This window comes from Miscanthus floridulus, chromosome 7, assembly GCF_019320115.1.
Source record: "Miscanthus floridulus cultivar M001 chromosome 7, ASM1932011v1, whole genome shotgun sequence".
NCBI classification, from domain to species: domain Eukaryota; kingdom Viridiplantae; phylum Streptophyta; class Magnoliopsida; order Poales; family Poaceae; genus Miscanthus; species Miscanthus floridulus.
Window position 1 is genome coordinate 7,987,408 of NC_089586.1, and position 18,971 is coordinate 8,006,378.

The 18,971-nt window shown below is 44.7% G+C and overlaps 3 protein-coding genes across 4 annotated transcripts; 1 reads left to right on the forward strand and 2 right to left on the reverse strand.

Moving 5' to 3' along the window:
- Nucleotides 1-3,363: 3,363 nt before the first annotated feature.
- Nucleotides 3,364-10,112, reverse strand: LOC136465002 (uncharacterized). Its single transcript, XM_066463912.1, has 5 exons — nt 10,005-10,112; nt 6,398-6,926; nt 5,915-6,024; nt 5,524-5,637; nt 3,364-4,490 (listed from the first exon to the last, which is right to left on the reverse strand). The coding sequence occupies exons 1-5, from the start codon at nt 10,110-10,112 to the stop codon at nt 4,245-4,247; spliced, it is 1,107 nt and encodes a 368-aa protein (XP_066320009.1). The 3' UTR covers nt 3,364-4,244.
- A 728-nt stretch (nt 10,113-10,840) lies between these two features.
- Nucleotides 10,841-14,669, forward strand: LOC136462464 (dehydrogenase/reductase SDR family member FEY-like). The gene is made up of 8 exons (XM_066461560.1): nt 10,841-11,409; nt 12,221-12,341; nt 12,732-12,849; nt 12,968-13,104; nt 13,271-13,366; nt 13,522-13,614; nt 13,958-14,030; nt 14,125-14,669. Exons 1-8 carry the CDS (start codon nt 11,060-11,062, stop codon nt 14,388-14,390), a joined length of 1,254 nt encoding a protein of 417 aa, XP_066317657.1. The 5' UTR covers nt 10,841-11,059; the 3' UTR covers nt 14,391-14,669.
- A 276-nt stretch (nt 14,670-14,945) lies between these two features.
- LOC136462465 (transcription factor ILR3-like) lies at nt 14,946-17,780 on the reverse strand. Of its 2 annotated transcripts, none has more exons than XM_066461561.1 (5): nt 17,418-17,780; nt 16,595-16,660; nt 16,101-16,181; nt 15,844-16,006; nt 14,946-15,469 (listed from the first exon to the last, which is right to left on the reverse strand). In XM_066461561.1, the coding sequence occupies exons 1-5, from the start codon at nt 17,507-17,509 to the stop codon at nt 15,176-15,178; spliced, it is 696 nt and encodes a 231-aa protein (XP_066317658.1). In that variant the 5' UTR covers nt 17,510-17,780; the 3' UTR covers nt 14,946-15,175. The 2 variants fall into 2 exon arrangements, with proteins under 2 accessions (XP_066317658.1, XP_066317659.1); XM_066461562.1 differs by having other exon boundaries at nt 16,595-16,657; nt 17,418-17,777.
- Between the last annotated feature and the right edge of the window lie 1,191 nt (nt 17,781-18,971).

Here is an 18,971-nt window from a genome sequence, read left to right on the forward strand (position 1 = left end):
GTGTGTTGTTCTCGTGTTAGCCCTGGTAGCGGCGTTTGTAGAGAACCCTATGTGCGTAAATAAGTGTGTCCCTTCGAGTGGAACTGTCTGGGAAGACGATAGAGTCTGAGTCATGTGTGTGCATGACTGGGGATAGCGAGGGAGAAGACCGGATTAGCCTGGTTCTGAAACGAGTCAGTGATGCATACGGTGAATACCAAGTAGGACTGACACAAGCATAGTCGCACGACCGGCTGAAACAGTGGTCTCGCCAGCCTGCAAAAGATCCTAAAAATATTAATCCACATATTCACTAATCGCACGCATAACTAATCACTCACTCATCCTGCATCCACCATCCACCCACCATATTTGCCTAGTGCTCCAAATAGTTGCAAAAGAGTTTGGGTGCCTGAGCCACTGCCGGATGAGTGCTTGCGCACTGTTCATATTTTGAATTTAAATAGTAGCGAGTATTTTGAATAGTGCCACGAATTTAATAGTGACCACTGAATTTAAATAGTGCTATAAATAGTAACTCGAGAATTTTAAATTTGAATTCTGAATCCGAGATAGTTTCTCAGTGTTTGCTGTAATATCTACGCCACCGCAACAGTGTGTGTATATATATATATATATATATATATATATATATATATATATATATATATAAATGGAATGAAATTTAGTTTAATTTTACTCCAACACTCTTCAGTACACTTGGACTAAGATGAATTCATACACATAAAAAGGACATGAGAGTTGAGATCGTGGATGTGGATCTGCACTGGTGCTAGCCGATGGCGGTGCAGGGCTTGTAAAATCAGCGCAGCTGTTGCTGTGAGCACAGTGAGTTTGTGAGACAAAGAGCTAGCTACAGCCGCTGCAAGAATCAACTGCCGAACCGGCTGAAGGCACCTAATTTCCCTATCACCAGCGATGGTATATTTCCTTCTTCCTGCACATGTCTTTGCAAGAATTCTGCTCTTCCACGGCGTCATTAAGCTTTGGTCTCAACCAAGATTCAGACATTAACGACAATCCAACTGAAGCTTGTTTGGATGCATGTGTATTCACTTTAATCCACATGTGTTAGGGTGAGATAGAATGGAATTTAGTTTAATTCCACTTCAACTTACGTGGATCAACATGTCCGCATCAAACGGGACCTGCCTGGAAGCCATCGGCGACAATAATCTATCCAGATAGGGCCTGCAGATACGTGGGTGGATCTCTGCATCATTGGTGCTACCGTGCTGCTAGCCGGTGGCGGCCGGCGTCGTGCTTGAAAAAGGTCAGAGAACAGGGGAGTGTCTTGGTGTACTAAGAGCATCTCCAAGAGTTTCCTAAACATTCTCCTAATCCTTGGTTTTTAGAAAGAAGTAAAAAAATCCCTCTCCAACAACTCCTAATACAACCTCCTAATATTTTAGAAGTTGGGAAAAATCCCCCTCGTTCGTGTAAAACTACGCGGACTCTCGTCGCGCGTATCCTCCTCGCGCTGGTTTTCTCCGGGAGTCGACGTTGTCCTGTTCCGCGGCGTCTTAGACTAGCCCGGGTTGAGCGCCTGCTGCGGATGGACGAGGCCAGCACGGCCGCCATCAGCGTCGCGCTAGCTCTGGCGCCACCACCTCTGCGGACGTTGTCTGCGATGGGTCTGCCGTGGCTGTCGAGCGTCGTCGCAGACTCGCAGTCGTCATCAGCGCCGCCGCCTGCTAGGTACGTGCCCTCCGCTCTTTTCTTTATTGTCTGGCAACCGTCGCTTTTTTTGCCTTGAGTAATGGATGGTCTTGGGAGGAACCACGTGCAAGGCCTTGGGAGGAACCAAGGCCGGTGGACGGTCGTCGGAGCTGCATGCAGATTGATCTTGGTTTGAGTTTGGTCATCTTCTCATCCTGACCTGGTTACAAAACGCAGCTTCATTCTCTTCGTTTTCGTTATCATTCTGATCTGGTTGCACGTCGTGGCGGACGCTCGCGTCAGTCGCCGCGGCGCTCCACCTTGTCATTACCGCCCCCAGCCTGCCACGCTCAAGGACGTGGACACGCAGGCAGGGCGAGAGGTGCGGGAGGAAGAGAGCATCCCGGAGCTTGAGGAGGACGACGCCGTCGTCAAGCAGGTAGCCAGTGAGTTCTCAGCGCCCCGGAGTGGCGCACGCAGCCGACGCAGCTCGGCTCGGCAGCGTCAGCAGCAATTGTCGAACCAGCCGACCAAGTGGCGCCCAACGACGAGCTGATCAGGAGAAGATGAAGTTTTGGAATCTGATTTTGGGGAACTGTTGGAGTTGTAGCTTTTTTCTGCCTTCCAATATGTTTTAGGAAGTTTGGAAAACCAATTTTTTAGGAGTATTTTTTTTAGATACTCTTGGAGATGCTCTAATGTCGCTAGCTGTCGTTTCGGCGCTCGGGCATGCTAGCTTGGCATCCAGACAGAAGACGTGCGGGAAGGCAAAAACAGGAGTGACGCGTTAGAAGTTATTGTAGGTAGGGAAGTCAAAAAGGTTTTGAGGGTTAGGGAAGTCAAAAAGTTAGAAATAGTATTTCGTTCTCTGACAGTATTATTTATACTTCGATCAACCTATGCTCCGGGCAAAGAATGCCATCTCTTTCGCGCAACCTACAGGTGGGTGAAATCTTTCTTTTTCCTGCTTCCTTTTGGGGAAAAAAAATCCATGAAATCGTGGTGTATAAGGACAGTCCTAATGCACAGTTTCTAGCGCAGTTTCTAAGAGCAATAAATTTCATTATATATAGACTCAACTCTTCCGATGTATAGTTTCTAGAGTAGTTTCTATAAGACAAAAAAAGTTAATGAACCGTGAATGTTTTACAAAGAGAACATTGATTAGCTGTGGCAAGGATACACGTAGCACTCACATGGCCACAAATTAGTAGTATCTAGCTCGTGTTCAACAAGATAACTCTGATGTCCATCCTGTGCTTTGACGACGATAGCTTGCTTTCGTTCTTTGACGCACAGCGACACATGCATATAGTTGCACAAAATACAGATGGCAAAGCTGACGCTGAGGCGTCGAGGCGTCAGCGTCCTCGGCGAGCTCGTCCTGACCTTCCGCTTCGTTTATAATCGGCGTCGGAGCCTCCATGACTGACGACATGTAGCTAGCTAGCTACCATCACATGCGTGCCCTCCAGACGTCTGGTGGCATCGGAGAGCTCCCGATTCTCACCGCGCCGGCGATGGTGAGCAACCCGTCTCCGTCGCAGACTCGCAGATCATCTGCGCCTCCTTCAATCAGGACAGCGCGCAGTCAACAACAGGTGCGTGCGCTGAGAATACCTGTCCCGTGGTGACTGGTTAGATCGATCTCTTTCGTTAGTTTCTCCATATTATATATGAATCTGCAAGTGGGCTGGGCAGTTCGGCTTGGACGAGCATGGCCGCCGCACCATCCTCCTCACCGACGAGAGGGAACGCGCTTCGTCAAGACCATGACCGACGTCGCGCTTGACGGAGACACAGAGGAGGGACGCGGCAGCGCAGCTGGAGCAGGAAATCTAGGCGGAGAAGGAAAGAAACGAGCGGTTTCTCCCCAATGCAGATTGGCTCGTTTCCTCGCGCATAGACTTCGTTTCTCTGTTAGGAAACGGTTTCTCTATTTTGCCTTATCTCTACGCCAAATCTACTGCCACGTCAGCAATTTGCTTACACTATTAGAATGAACAAGTTTTCATAGGGTTAATAATCCTAGGGAAAGGCTGAACAACCGTAAGAAAACGGTTTCCCTAGAGTATTTGGTAGGGAAAGCCCCCTAGAGAGGAATTCGACGGGAAAGGCCTACGGTTTTGGTGGAAACGGTAGGGAAACATTATTTGCCTAGGGTTGTATCCCCTAGGGAAGCTTCCTCAGATACGCAGCTCCCAGTCCGATGTGGAAAGCTAGACAGCGTGGAAAGGTTGTTTCCTTAGCAATCTTTCCCTAGGAATTAGAACTCTAGGGAAAGAATATATCATAAAGGACAATACTTCAATCAATTCTTTTACACAGGATTTATATTTGAATTCAAATATCATTTTATAGTTGAATTCAAATACAAAAATATTTTTAATTCAAATTCACACATGAACACATAATTTAGTACTCATTTCATCCAATGTATAACCACAAATCCATACATTTAGAGTTATAATATTATCATAATACAACCATGCTGTCATCCATACTTAGCTTACAAGACCTGCTGCTCCTTTTGGTGCCCACCAGTACTTAAAACAAAATATGCAACCAGCAATAACAACTACAACTCATGGTTTGACAACAATCAAAAGAACGGAAATTGATCTTCCTCTGCAGGAGGAGAGTACGTGCCTCCACCAATTCACTGGACTTGTCGCATTTACTCCACCACTTGTAGTCCCATTCACTGGACTTGTCGCATTTACTCCACCACTTGTAGTCCCATTAGGATGGCCACGAAATACTCCACAAGCGATCCTACTTATTGTTTCATCCGGAGTTTCCACTCCAACAGATGAGCCAAAGGTACCAGCCTATGAGATTAAGCAGGTCTAAAGTTAGAAAAAGGTTGAATTAATTGCATATAAGGACATACCCAGTGCAGAGAGCTCCCGCTCTGTGCGGGGTCTGGGGAAGGATGTTAGTGGCAAGCCTTACCCTCGCCTGTGCAATGCGAGGAGACCGCGACTCAAACCCAGGACCTTCCGGTCACAGGCGGTAAGACTCTACCGCTTGCACCAGGCCCGCCCTTCTAATTGCATATAAGGGCCATGTCAAAATATACACGGGAACATGACAAATTGACAATAAGTACAAACTGAAGCTAGAAACAACAATCAACACAGTAGCACCTTGGAAACTTATTAACTCCACTGTGCCACACAAAATTTACCAAGTCAGTCTCAATATCTCATTTGCATTTTAACCGGCACTCCTAACTTCAAGGTGTAAGTGTGGCTCTCTAAAATATTTATCATTCATAGCTGTAAAGCACAGGTGCTGCAAAATTCTGGAGACAATAGCTGCATTCATTCCAAATATATGATGTTTAGGTACCATCAGCTTAGCAATGGTCCTGATCATTGCAGTGGCCAACCAGTCAATTGACACTTTCAAAAAAAAAAAAAACAGGTTTTTATCCCCAGCCCCCAAGGCACCTTGAGATTAATTTGAATGGAAGATTCAAGTGCAAGCTTTGTTAAGATTTGGTTGAAACACACACAGACAATAAGAAGACCATAAGATTTCTACTTGCTGTGTTACACAAGTTTAACATGGACTGAAATTCATTAATCATCAAAATAACCATTTTAAGACAGCCAGGCAGCTGCTGCATGTATAGTGTTTTGTGAGAGAGAACAGCCACACACAACTGCAGCAAACACTGAAACTATCGGCCGAGCATGTTCATGCAGCTGCAGCAAACACTAAAACTATCATCTCTATCTGTTGCTATCCAGTGGTAGTTTGCAATTTATTTAGAATCAGCACATGTACATATGTTGCAAACAACTTCAACCATACAAGGAATATCGGGGGAAAAGTGGCGTCTGGTATCAAACTTACATTGTCTTGAGAGGGATTTGGAGTTCGTAAAACAGCATATATTGGAGGCTGAGGTGGGGGAGGCAAGGGAGGAGGAACTGCTGTGGCTGGCATACCAGTGTGGAAAGCCACACTCTGCATATAGGTTACACGCAATTAGAAAGTTGCTAGATTGACACTCGAAAGCATTTGTGTTTCGCACCCACTCCTGTGAATGACAGCCGTTGTCATTCCAGCCTTGGTACATCCAACTACGGTCTTCTACTGACATGTCTAGTTATTGTAGCAACAACAAACCCCTGTTCAATATCTAAAACCCTTATCAAACCCAAAAATAGCAATGCTATTACAAACAGCACAATTAACAGCACAATGTACGGAAGAGATGAGACAAGATAAATTTCCTTCTCACCTTCAAGATTTGCTTGCACAGCAGCACAAATGTAGATGAGCAGATCCCTGCCTTTTTTATCCCCCTCAAGTCTGCCTTGCAAAAGTCAAGATCTTCTCCCACGCTTGAATCTGAAATGTGCATATCAAAAATGCAAATGTACATTAGTTACTTATTGCAAGTAAATGTGATCTATGCAACAACCAATAATACATGCATCCGATAAAAAAAAATTCACCAAATCTAGGGCAAGCTATTAGTTCCTTGTTAAGTCAATGTTTATTGATATGCTCAAAAAAAGTCAATGTTTGTTGATGCGATCTGCATAACCAAATTTATTATGAGTTAATTTGCTATCATTCTTGTTCAACTCATTCTGCAATAATGTTGAGCTGCTCACAATATTATAAACCAAAATGTAGATATCTAAAGCCTCCTACAGCAACAGTAGAGGACACCAGAAACTGGAAACAAACTACATGATTAATAAGATCTGAAATTTACCAGGCTGAGATCGAAGGTCCCAACGAAGAATCGCGTGGAGCGGGAGATCCGTGCAGCGCGTGGGGAGAGAGATCCTTGCAGCGCGGGCGGAGGGAGATCCGTGTGGCGCCCAAGTCGGAGCAAGCTGCGGCGGCCTGAGGGAGTGGCGGCGCGGCGTGGGGATGGAGGGAGCTGCGGCGGCCTGCTCCACGCGGGGGCACGCGGAGGGAGTGGCGGCGCGGCGCGTGGACGGAGGAAGCTGCGGCGGCTGAGGGAGTGGCGGCGCGCTCTGGTCCGCTCGGGTGCGGAGGTCGCGGGAGTCGGAGGGAGTGGCGGCGCGAAGGGTTTTCACGGGGCGCCAACAAAATTTCACGGTGATTTTTTCAGATGTAGGGTTTGGGTTCAGCCTTTCCCTCCTAGGGAAACTTGTTCCGCCACTTTTATGGACGTGATAAGACTCAACCTTACCGAAATCATAATTCTTGGATGTAACGTAGAAGAAGATATTTTTTATATAAAAATTATAGGTTTGGATGAGATTTATAACTTTCTAGTTTTGAGTTTTTTATTTAGAAATGTTAAGATGCTAAAAAAAATAATATTTTTATATGGTGTCAAATGAAGGTACTTTTTATATCAAAGTTAGCTCAATGAGGTCTATAATTTTATAGTTCTGAGTTTTTATATTTAAGTCGTTAAGATGCTTGAGAAAATAATATAAAGTTTCAAGATCATATTAATTGTGAATCAGCGCTTGTTGTCTCAAAAAATTATATTTTTCTTGTATCGTGTCAAATGAAGATACTTTTTATATCAAAATTGTAGCCTTTCATTTAAGATGGTTAAGATGCTAAAAAATATAAAATTTAAGGGGCATTATTAATCGCGTACCAAAGCTTATCTTTTTAAGAAAAACATATATTTCCATATGGTGTTGAATAAATATAAATATATTTTTTACATGAAAGGTGTAGCTTTCGATAAGATCTACATCTTTGTGCTAATCAAATAAGGAATATAGGATTTTTCTAAGATCAGTCGTATTGTTTTTGAACTGAAAAGATCACATCGGATATCGGCTTTCATTTCCACGCCAAACTCTGTGCAAGTGCTGGGTAGTAGCAAGTCGAGGCCCACAGTCGAGGGTTCATGTGCACGGAATTCGGTGCCGGCGGAACGACACTACCGTCCGAGGTCCGATGTCCGATGTCCGGTACGGTGCTGGAGTGCGGAGGTGGCCGAGGCCCGAGGGGCACGGGGCCGACGAATCGGCACGGCAAGAGCGGGGGGTCGCTCGCCGTTGGGCCGCCCGCGCTACTCCCCAACCAACTGCGGCCTGCCTTTCCATGGCCAGGCTGGGCAGATGAGAGAGACCCCCATCCATGGCGTTTCCAGGCTTTGGTTTCTCCGAAACGAGATCTTTCGCTTCAAGACATCGTCGTTCAATATCCGTTGTTTTAAAAAAGGGCAAATGCTAGTATTTGACTCGCTTCACAAGCTTTGCAACAAGACCGTACACCCAGTTCTGCGGCTGCTCGGACGCCGTGCACCCAGTCCACATCAAGATGCTGAGCCACATTACTCCGGTGGGTCCAACGCCCCCCACCTGCACATGGGCCCACCGTCCCGCCCCGCCCCCGCCGCGGGATCAAATACGCCACCTCCGCCCGTCCACTCCCTCACCGCCCCGTCCGTCTCCTCTGCTCACCCCTCCACTCCACGGCCATGCCCACAGTCGTCGCTCCCTCCCTTAGGGATGTTTTCCTACGGTTTTGCCATCTAACCCCTAGGGAAACTTATCTTTCCCTTGGGTGATTGAAAACGGTTGAGAAAAAAAATATACCATAGAAAAACTTATTGATTCAAGTAGTGCTAGTTGGCAGGGTAATTAATAGAGATACAAATCACCATAAATATAGCATTGTGACTCCCCTAGCAGGGCCTGTGCAACACCACTCGTCCACTGTCCATGTATCCATGAACGATAAATCAGACGATGCATTATCAACTGCAACAAATTAAAAATCTAGTTGCGGAAAAAACGGGAAGTGCCAAGTCATAACATTTTCTCGTCCTCCACATTATAGCACGCGCAGTGGTGGATTTATGATGAAAATTTACGGGGGCTAAAGTTGCAAGTTTATCCTAGTCTTCAACCTCTAGCCTCTTCTTCTTAAAGTAGGCACGGCAAAAATTCTTGGAGGCGCTCCAAATGAGAGACTCGAGGGGAGCTCCATGGGATTAGTGGCGGTATGGGGCTTGAGCCCCCCTCCCCAACACCCTTCCACCTTGCCCCACCGCTAGATCTGCCCTGAGCGCGCATGACACATTCCAGCAGGGAATCACAATTTTTAATGCATAAATCATATTAATCAAAGGTGTCATCAGAAAATCGGACAAAAGATTAGCAGGGATGATGTCGGACCCAATGAGGCCACCAAGTTGCCTTCTTTGTGGAATTATAAGCCAAAAGACTTGGTCGTATATACGAATTTGTACACTGCCCAGCATACGGTTCAGCTCAAATTTTAGTTGCCCTCGTCGATGGATTTCACTTCAGCATACGGTCTAGAGATGGCAACGTGGGGAATTTCAGAACATGAACGGAGCCGGTTTAATTCATATGGGAATTGAAATGGAAAGAAGGGTGAGTATGGTGAACTATGTCCTCCGACTTTGTTCTTCCCGTATCTATATCCCACGAAGCGCTCATATCGTCATAGCTACTCAGTATGGTTGGTATATTATTTTTTATAAATGACATGTTTCAGTATAAGTAGTGTACAATATATATGTAGATTTATTGGTAATCTGATGTCTTCTGATAATGATGAGTTGATGGTCTTGTTGATTTGCAAAGACGGGAAATTCCTGTAGGAATCGCCTTCTCCACGGGGATGGGAAAAATGATCTCCAATTACATTCGCGAAGAGGAGCACTCGAATTTTTTACTATTTAGCCCTTTTTTCGAAAGTTTCTCTCAAATAAACCCCTGGCGGAAAGAATTTCAGAAATGGACCCTTGGCTCGGCGCCACGGTCACTGGCGCCGAGGTCCTGGGCACGGGAAAATGGCCTGCCAGGGGCTCGGCGCCAGAGTGACTGGCGCCGAGCTCGGCGCCATAGTGAACGGTGCCGAGACACCTGCATTTAACCCAGCCTGCACTTCTTCTCCGAGCGCTCTTCCTCTTATTTCTCCTCCGTCTTGGGTTTTTTCTCGCCACTTCACCCTACCTCACAATCACCGGCAACTTAGAATTTTGGCTAAGTCCCTAAATTTACCGTGAGATGGATATATAAAATTTTGGCTAAGTCCCTAAATTTACCAAACGTATGGTTAGCAAGCAGAACAGAATGGTCGATTGGGTCGATTGATGCGCGAGCAGAACAGAAGGGTTGACCTTGCCCTTTGGAGGCCTACGTTTGGTGAGGCCGATGGTTAGCAAGCACATCAAACACCCTAATTTTACCGTGAGATGGATATATAAAATTTTGGCTAAGTCTTTAAATTTATCATGAGATGGACACACTGAAATTTGCTAGCCAAAATTCTAAGTTGCCGGTGATTGTGAGGTAGGGTGAAGTGGCGAGAAAAAAACCCTAGAAAAATAAAGAAATAAGAGGAAGAACGCTCGGGGAAGAAGTGCAGGCTGGGTTAAATGCAGGTATCTCGGCGCCGTTCACTATGGCGCCGAGCTCGGCGCCAGTCACTCTGGCGCCGAGCCCCTGGCAGGCCATTTTCCCGTGCCCAGGACCTCGGCGCCAGTGACCGTGGCGCCGAGCTCGGCGCCAGTCACTCTGGCGCCGAGCAAGAGTCCATTTCTGAAATTCTTTCCGCCAGAGGTCTATTTGAGAGAAACTTTTAAAAAAAAGACTAAATAGTAAAAAAATTCGGGAGGAGCACGAGGAAAATTCCCATCCGCGAGGGAGGACTGGGATGGGAACCTAACCCGTTGACATCCCTATTAGTCTATTACGGTCACAGTCTCACAGAAAAAATTATATGCTTTAGTTGGATTGTTGGAACCTTGGAAGTATGGAACCTCCTGCTCCCGTCGTTGTTAAATAACTATCATTTTTTTTCGTGACCTAAGTTTCAGTAGATTTATAGAAAATACGTGCAACACTTATCTTTAAATAAATTTATTATGAAATATAAATTCAGCGATCTAGCTAATGATATTAATTTTGTACCATAAATATTATTATTCCTTTTATATATTTAGTTTCTCAGGAGGAACGAAGGGAGTGTCACTATGCATTAAATGGTTAGTTGGAAGCTCGGAACATATCATGTACTATCAAGCAGCAGGAGCACTGACGCCGTCCTTGCTAACCGTTGAACCAAATGTCATGGGCTTTTTTTTTTGGTAATATACAATATATGATTTCATTCGTGGTTATCGGTAAAATCACGGAGGGGAGAAACAAATGCCAGATCATATAAAAGAATTTTATTTATGAATCCTCCATGGACGACACGACGAAGGTCCGACACAAAGGCACAGCTGGAGAGACCTGTCGCATCCCCACGCAGCGCAGATCGCCATCTCTCATCTCGACCCAAGCCCCGCCGCCCCGCTGGCCACTGCACTGAGCAGTAACCACCGGTCCTCCTGCCGTCCAGTACACAACCCGCCACGCCTCTCAAAGATTCGATTCCCTCCTCCCTCCCACTGTCTCACATGGCCGGCGAACTGCGCCACCGCCGCGTGCCGTCGGATGACGGGGACGGGGACGGGGACGAGGGCGTCGTCGCCTCCTCTCAAAGATTCGATTCCGCCGATGGCAACGGCAAGGCCGGCACTTCTTCGTCCGGCGGCGCCGGGGGCGAGGGGGCGGAGCCGCGGAGGGAGAAACGGGACGCGCTGGGGTGGCTGGAGTGGGGCCGCGGCTGGATGGCAGTCGTGGGGGAGTTCCTCTTCCAGCGCATCGCCGCCAGCCACCTCGCCAACCCGCTCGAGCTGCCCCCGCTCGACGGCGTCTCCATCGTCGTCACCGGCGCCACCAGCGGCATCGGGCTCCAGATCGCAAGGTGCCTGCTTCCCTCCCCCCCTTGTTTTCTTCTGCCCACACCACAACATGTCATGGATGGATCTTTTAGCCGGCCGTTGCGATTCGCCTGCTCCACGATAGTTAGTAGTTAGTTGCAGCTTTTTCCTGTATTTGATTCGAACGGTTGATGATAATTTAATCCCGAGCAGATCAGTTTAGTGTCTGGGCACTGTGATTAGTGTTGCTGACTTTTGTGTGCTGTTTGGTTAACCAGAGTTTTCAGTTTTCTCCCTTGTAGTTTGTAGAAAGAGAGTGCAAAAGGTTGTTGTCTTGTTCATTCATGTATATGGAACTACTACTTAACCAATCATGTATTTGGTTGTTTTGTGAACTAGTATGGTTTAAGTATTTGGTGTTGTTAATCTTTTATGATAAAGCGAATGCTTCACCAACTGACTGCTGGACACTCAAATCTTCATCCCCCCGAGTAGCACCTTAACATGCCCTGCGCTGCTGATCTGAAAGCTTGATTTTGTGTACCCCATCACTATTAAAAAAAAACATGTCAAACTGCTCTACAAAATAAACATGCCAAATTGCTCCATTTTATATCGGAGCACCTAAGTCTTCGTGTCATCATCAGTGTATGTAAAATAAAAGTAAAAGGCCTTCTTGTTGTCTTCCATTTTACTTCAACCTCTGGGGATATTTTTGTTGGAATTCATGCTTGCACGAAACATGGTACAAAATTACAAATCAGCAAGCAGGCTCCAAATAAGAAGCTTGCATCTTGTTCTCAAATTGGAATTGGTGGTACTAACTGGATCCTTTTACCTTAATGTACAAAACAGGCAACTCGCTCTTGCTGGGGCACATGTTGTGATGGCTGTTAGGAGACCCAAGGTGGCGCAAGAGTTGATTCACAAGTGGCAGAATGAAAATTCAGAAACAGGAAGACCACTAAATGCCGAGGTAATTCTGAAGATACTTGCTGTGAGGTCCTGGATGATGAATGAGGCTGTTTAACTTGATGAAATTTTGTATGGCGTGACCTGGTTGTTGTCTGCAGACATATTACTGTTCTTTTCCAATCTGATGCAATTAAACATAAGTATGAGCTTCTGCTGTTTGTTTAGAATGACTTCCTTATGAATATTAAGCAATATTTATGTACTTAACTTACTACATATATTACCTATATGTATGTTCACCACACTTGCCACCTATAATCAGTCACCAGAGACACATATCATGATTGGTAGAGATGAAAGGCCCAGTTACAACTTACAAGTCATAACTTCAGAATCATAAATTTGGTTTAGTTGTCTGCTATTTTACATTATTTACACCTTGCTCTTTAAGGTGATGGAACTTGACCTGCTCTCCCTCGACTCAGTCGTAAAATTTGCTGATGCTTGGAATGCTCGTATGGCACCCCTACACGTGTTGATCAACAATGCTGGCATCTTCACTATAGGAGGTCTGCAAGATTATTTATTGACACAATCGTTTGGGTTTTGACATACTAAATCTCAGGTTTCAATTAAGCATGTATTTTAAATTGTAGCAGAGATATTAACCTTTTCCATTCTATGTAGAACCCCAGCGTTTTTCAAAGGATGGACATGAAGAACACATGCAAGTGAACCATCTTGCACCTGCGTTACTGGCGATGGTGCTTATACCTTCCCTTCTCCGAGGTTCTCCCAGCAGAATTGTTAACGTTAATTCGATTGTGAGTTTTCTTGTCCCACCATTAGTGGTATTGGAGGCACAGTTTTGTACCATGAATGCAAATACTTTGAATTCTAATTTAAATTTAGAATCAATGAAGTTGCAACTCTACAATTCTTTTGTGGCTACATTACCATTATCTGACCTGTGTGTGTTTCCAATTGCAGATGCACACTATAGGTTTTGTTGATGCTGAAGATATGAACTTGATAAAACATAAATATAAAAGTTGGTTGGGATATTCAAATAGCAAGTTGGCACAGGTAACTTTTTGTTAAAGACTGCTGACAAAAGTTGCTCCCTTTAAAATGCTAGTTCCCTTTTTGTACCTTTGAATGAACTGCTTATTTTTCTGTCCATCAGAATAGAAGTGTGTACCTTTAATCTAGTAGATCTGAATTCTTCTTGTTTCACTCAGGTAAAATTCAGTAGCATGCTTCATAAGAAAATTCCTGCAGAAGCTGGGATCAGTGTAGTTTGCGCTTCTCCTGGAATTGTCGACACGAATGTTGTGAGTTCCATTTCCATTTCATTTGTGGCACGATCATTTGTGCTGTTTCAAGAGGTGGATTATTATATATAACATAACATGTATGCCTACCTAACATTCAAATTTTGAGAAACATAGAGGTTTGGATAGCCATCACTTATGATTAGTTGAACGCAATGATAGAAAAGAAAGCTCAAATTAAAAGGTGCATATATTGTTAGATGATTGATTCACATGTATCGTAAGTTCTACCACTCCCTAACAAAGTAATATTTATCACTCATCCTGATTTAGCAACCTATTCTTCTTTCTGTCTTTATTCACTATATATAAATGTTAGCTCAACACTTGTTACATGACGCAGGCAAGAGACCTTCCTAAGATTGTTGTAGCTGCATATCATTTGATTCCCTACTTCATATTTGATGCTCAAGAAGGTGAAGTTACTGAACTTCTGCTGTTGCCTCCTGTCAATCAACAGCTTGCGCATCTTCTGATATACACAAACATTCTGTTTTGGATCCCATTCAGGTTGTAGGAGTGCATTGTTTGCAGCATCTGATCCCCAAGTTCCAGAATACTGCGAGATGCTGAAGTCGGAAGACTGGCCAGTTTGTGCTTGCATTAACTATGACTGTAATCCGATGAATGCATCTGAAGAAGCACACAATCTTGAAACCTCACAGCTGATCTGGGAGAAGACGCTCGAGATGATTGGCCTTCCGCCAGATGCCCTGGAGAAGCTCATCGCCGGAGAAACAGTTCAGTGTCGTTATGGACAACAGGAGGCAGAATAGGATATCGCACAGATCCAAAACATACCACTTTTTAGTTAACAGTTTAGAGGTGGTTTGAACCAGCCTTTGGTTAGAGCACCTATGTTATATCATTTTGATCCTGAATTTGCGGGGGAAAACAGAGGAAGGAAGAAAAAGAATTTAACAGCTACCAATCTTTGCTCGTTTTTTTTTGGGTGTGTGTGCAAATTGATGTTGTAAAAGAGTTGTAGAAACAAATCTCCCCTACTGTTTGATTATTACATATCAATGATATACTTGAGACAGAACTTTGAGATACCTACCCTGGGTCCTTTTTCCTTCTACGAAGCTTTTTTCTGGTGTGCCCAAGTGCAAACATATTTTCATTGGTTGACAGACTTGATTACTAGTACTGCTGACAAAATTCATGGAACACCGCAAGTGCATAAGCTGGCGGTATAGAGATGATTTAAAAGATTTAGTCATCAAATTCATTTCCTGCTATGCATGTGCTCACAAGCTAAGGCGAAATATTGGACACCAAGAACAGGATCGGCCTCCACAGGTCACGCTCACAAATGGGACAAGGGCACAAGGCAGCAAAAGGATATTTGCCAACTAGAGGGTTAAGATCCATATATTAATTACAGGCATCACCCTTCAATAGAACAAAGTAAGTTGATAACGACTGCTGGAAACAACTGTTACAGCATAAACATGACGCGAGTTGCGAACTTGATTCCTCTCCAGGGACCTAACTGACACTGATTTTCCGCCCAATGCATGAAATGGCACGATGCGTCAGCATTCCAAGATAGCTGCCCCTAAGCATTTGGCGGCCAGAGCTTTGGATCTTGAGTTGTGTCCACGATGGTTGGAGGCAACCACTGCCACATTGCCATCCCAGGGAACGGTGCAGGGATTGGAGCACTTTTGTTTGCTAGAGCTTGCTGTGGCGGCACAAATGGAGTAAAAGCAGCAGGATGGTATGAAGCTGGATGCGGGAGATGGGGAACATATCCTGTAGGAGCTACACTCATAGCTTTGACTTGCTGCTCCAGCCTATCCTTTTCTACCTTCAGTCTCACTTTCTCTTCACGGAGCTCATTCTTCTCCTCCTGAAACAATAATAGAGCATTTCCTTAAATAAAACATACAGATTTGGTCAGACAGTAGGCTTCTTACAGATGCGTGGGACGGTGGGAGGTCACACTGGCCATCTCTAAACTTGCATATTTAAAAATGGCAAATCTAGTCTAGAAACTCAATTGGACCAAGCAATGGCTGCAGACAGATTGGGCATGATTCTGAGTTCAGTACAACTAGGTTTGCCTGCTTGGACCCTGGTGCAGAAGCAGAAGACCAAAGATACCATGCATTTTCAAGAAACAACAAAACCTTAGAAGACATTGAGAAGCATGTGGAGGGCATCAAATATTCTGAAATCCAGTAGAAAGATTTCTAAGAAGGATAGGCTGTATGAGGAAGATACCTTCAGGTCCTTGATATTCTCCCGCAGCTTCTCATTTGATTCTTTAAGCTTTTCTGCCTCACCTCTAAGTTGTGCCACCATACGGGCTGCATCACTCAAGATGTTTGCTTTATCCAACTTTGCTTGTTTACCAGGATTCATAACTGAACTTAATTCCAGGAACCTACAATTCAAAATAACATATGAGAACTAAGATATGTGCAAGTGCATTCACCATATTGAGCAATGGTTTGAGAGGTATAGTATATTTGCAGTACCTGTCATTCAGCTTATCCCTCCTCATTTTCTCACGACAAGCTTTGGATTTTGGACCAGATGAAGATGGCTCATCTCTACCCCTGCAGAGACCGAAGTATTTATATTATAGAGCAAAACATAAGGAAATATCATGTACAACAGTACAAGTTGAATGCTATGTTCATAGTGTTAGTGATTCCATTGGCAAGCATAAGAAAATGAAACACAAAAGATCACATGGGAATTAAAATTTGATGGAAGATAATTCACAGCAATATGCTACACAGTCACTATTATCAGATTGTGTTTGCACACTAAATGTTTTACAATCTTGTTGGCATCTCAGAACCTTTAAAGCCTAAGGTTTCCTGTTTGGTGCTTGAAACCCATGAAAAGGAAGGACAAGATGCCCAAATAGACACACATAATGGATAGGAACTTGACAGACTAACAGAGTTAGTCTACATGCACATACTTCACAATCAGAATGAAGAGTAAAGACAATAAGCAATACCTTTTCCCCAAATTAGATTGCTCAAATCCACAAGCATCTCCATTGACATCCTCAATCCCAAGTCTGCTACAGTTGCAAGTAAGTACCAAATACGTCAACAGGAAATACACAGAGAGGAAATGCACGTGTAGAGTAGCTGCTCAAGTATCTGATAAACCATCGTGCTGCTTTTATTTCAGTCAAACATAAGAAGCAAGGGTAACGTCTAGGATCATGATAATGCAAATCACTACAATATCTTATATAACGCATGATGAGCTGCAAAAAAGGCTATTCCAGCTAGCACACAAGCTTCAATTGCTTGGAGATACTTGTACATGATAACAGCAGCAGTAGTCGTATATAACAAGTGTTTGTTAACCAGTAATGTTGCATACCACTATTCACAGGTATCAGTTGCCACCTATGAACCAACTAGCGCTACAAAGCTCTGAACCTCAGATGCACATATCAAATCCAATCTACTCAGGAACAGGGAAAAGTGAAATTTCCCTAACTCCATAAACCGAGAACGTAGATTAGGTAACAGAATTGCAAACTGAAAACTGCCAGATGCATAAGCCTTCCTCCTTTCCTTTCGGAAAAAAAAAACAAAAGATAATATGCGCATGCTGTTTCAAATAGCACATAGTTTTTAGAAGTTATACATCAGCCAAATCAAGTAATTTGTCTACCACCGCCCACAATTTTTTAACCAAAAAAAAATAGCAATCAGCAGCGACAACGACCTCGGGAGTATAAAATCCATGCACCGCGCCATAAACCGAAACGCGATCTACATATACACTACGAGAAAGGGCTGTTCCGGTTGGCATCGCCTTACCCTCCGTCGCAGAATATGGCGAGATCCCCGTCGTCGCCGGCGCCGCCGAGGAGGAAGTCCTCCACGGGGTCTCCGCCTACGGCGCAGTCCATCGTCGCGGTCGCGGTCGCGGTCGCGGCGGCCGGGGGATTCCGCGGTCGGGGCGAGGCTAGGCTAGGCTAGGGTTCCGCGGGGTCAGGCGGGCGGGCGAGAGCGAGACGAGAGGTCGAGAACGAGCCGGGACCGGGAGAGCGCTTTTGCAGAATGCACCCTGGATGCGACCCCAGTTGTTAACAAGGTCCTCGCGGAGGCGCGGGAGAGGGACCCGTTTGGAATTTCGGGAGATGCGAGGGGCCTTGATGCGGTGAAGTTGGTGGAGGGCTGGTTGGTGGTGGCTTGGCAAGAGTTTGGAATGGAGGGGGAAAAGGGATATGATATGATGGCCATGTGAAGAACAAGATGGATGTTGGATGGTCTGTGTTTCGCCGCCATGTGGTCCTGCTCGTCGTTTTGTGTGCTTCGTCTGTTTCGATACGAGAGCTAATTGCTAGGTAATTAAAATTAACTAAATTAGCTTTGGTACATCCAGATAGAAGGGCTAATAAATGGAGTACTTTTGATAAGCCATTAACTAGTTATTAGCCAACTAATTAGCTAACCTTAGTTAATTTAAGCTAATTATAGTCCAAATAGTAACTAGTCCTACAGCCTGTTCGGGAGGCCGTAAACGATCGTGGATTATTTACTGCTGGCTGGTTTGGTGTGAGAGAAAAATACTATTCCCGGCTGGAAATTTACGATCATTTACGAGCAAGCGAACATGCTGCTAGCCAATCCAAACAGCCCCTTAATGTGATTCGTGTATTGAGGACATGTTTGTTTTAGCGATGACCTATCGGTATTGAACAGGTATCTGGTGTCTTATCCCATCGCAAAATTATGTGAAAGAAAGTTAAAGACTGATATGGGTATTAGCAAATGTACCTCTTTTATGTCTTATGTTGTACTTGTTTCGTTCTAAATTATAAGATGTTTTGACTTTTCTGTATATATAGTTTCTATCATATACTTAGATATACACTATGTCTAGATATATATAGTAAAATTGAGAGTACATAAGACACGATATAAGACATCGTGAATATTGAGAATAGGGAAGTTTATATCATAGGCAAGACTCATGCTCTTCGTGGGGGAGAAACGTGGATTTTGAGCGAAGATGGTAGGGTGGACCACAGATATGAGAGGCACAGAGGATGCACAAAGACTGGCCCCTCCGTGTGGAGACCAAACGGCGAGCGCGTGGAGGTGGAGTCAACACTGTACTTGACAGTGATGGGCCGTAGTGGATGAAGTATATATTTGGTGGTGGGCTTACTCCTACCTGACGGATCAGATTCCCTTCACCAACTTGGTTGGGCTGTTTTCCGGAGCCCACTATCTTCAGTTGTTTTGCAGTGGGCCAAATCAGGTGTGACCGTGACATGCAAACCACCTGATGCCTTTATTCTACTCTCCCTCCTTTTTTAACCTTTACAAGAGAGAACAAATGCCTTGCGACTAGATGAGACCGAG

Excerpts from the sequence above, each read along its gene's own strand:
- LOC136465002 (XM_066463912.1), bottom strand. The coding sequence starts at position 10,112 with ATGGCCTGCCAGGGGCTCGGCGCCAGAGTGACTGGCGCCGAGCTCGGC. Across the intron at positions 6,927-10,004 it reads CCTGCACTTCTTCCCCGAGC|AAAGTTATAAATCTCATCCA; the intron begins GTTCTTCCTCTT and ends ACTCAAAACTAG. Across the intron at positions 5,638-5,914 it reads TGTGCAAGCAAATCTTGAAG|AGTGTGGCTTTCCACACTGG; the intron begins GTGAGAAGGAAA and ends ACCTATATGCAG.
- LOC136462464 (XM_066461560.1), top strand. The coding sequence starts at position 11,060 with ATGGCCGGCGAACTGCGCCACCGCCGCGTGCCGTCGGATGACGGGGAC. Across the intron at positions 13,615-13,957 it reads GAATTGTCGACACGAATGTT|GCAAGAGACCTTCCTAAGAT; the intron begins GTGAGTTCCATT and ends TACATGACGCAG. Across the intron at positions 14,031-14,124 it reads CATATTTGATGCTCAAGAAG|GTTGTAGGAGTGCATTGTTT; the intron begins GTGAAGTTACTG and ends GATCCCATTCAG.
- LOC136462465 (XM_066461561.1), bottom strand. The coding sequence starts at position 17,509 with ATGGACTGCGCCGTAGGCGGAGACCCCGTGGAGGACTTCCTCCTCGGC. Across the intron at positions 16,661-17,417 it reads GCCATATTCTGCGACGGAGG|CAGACTTGGGATTGAGGATG; the intron begins GTAAGGCGATGC and ends TTGCAACTGTAG. Across the intron at positions 16,007-16,100 it reads AGGGATAAGCTGAATGACAG|GTTCCTGGAATTAAGTTCAG; the intron begins GTACTGCAAATA and ends TTTGAATTGTAG.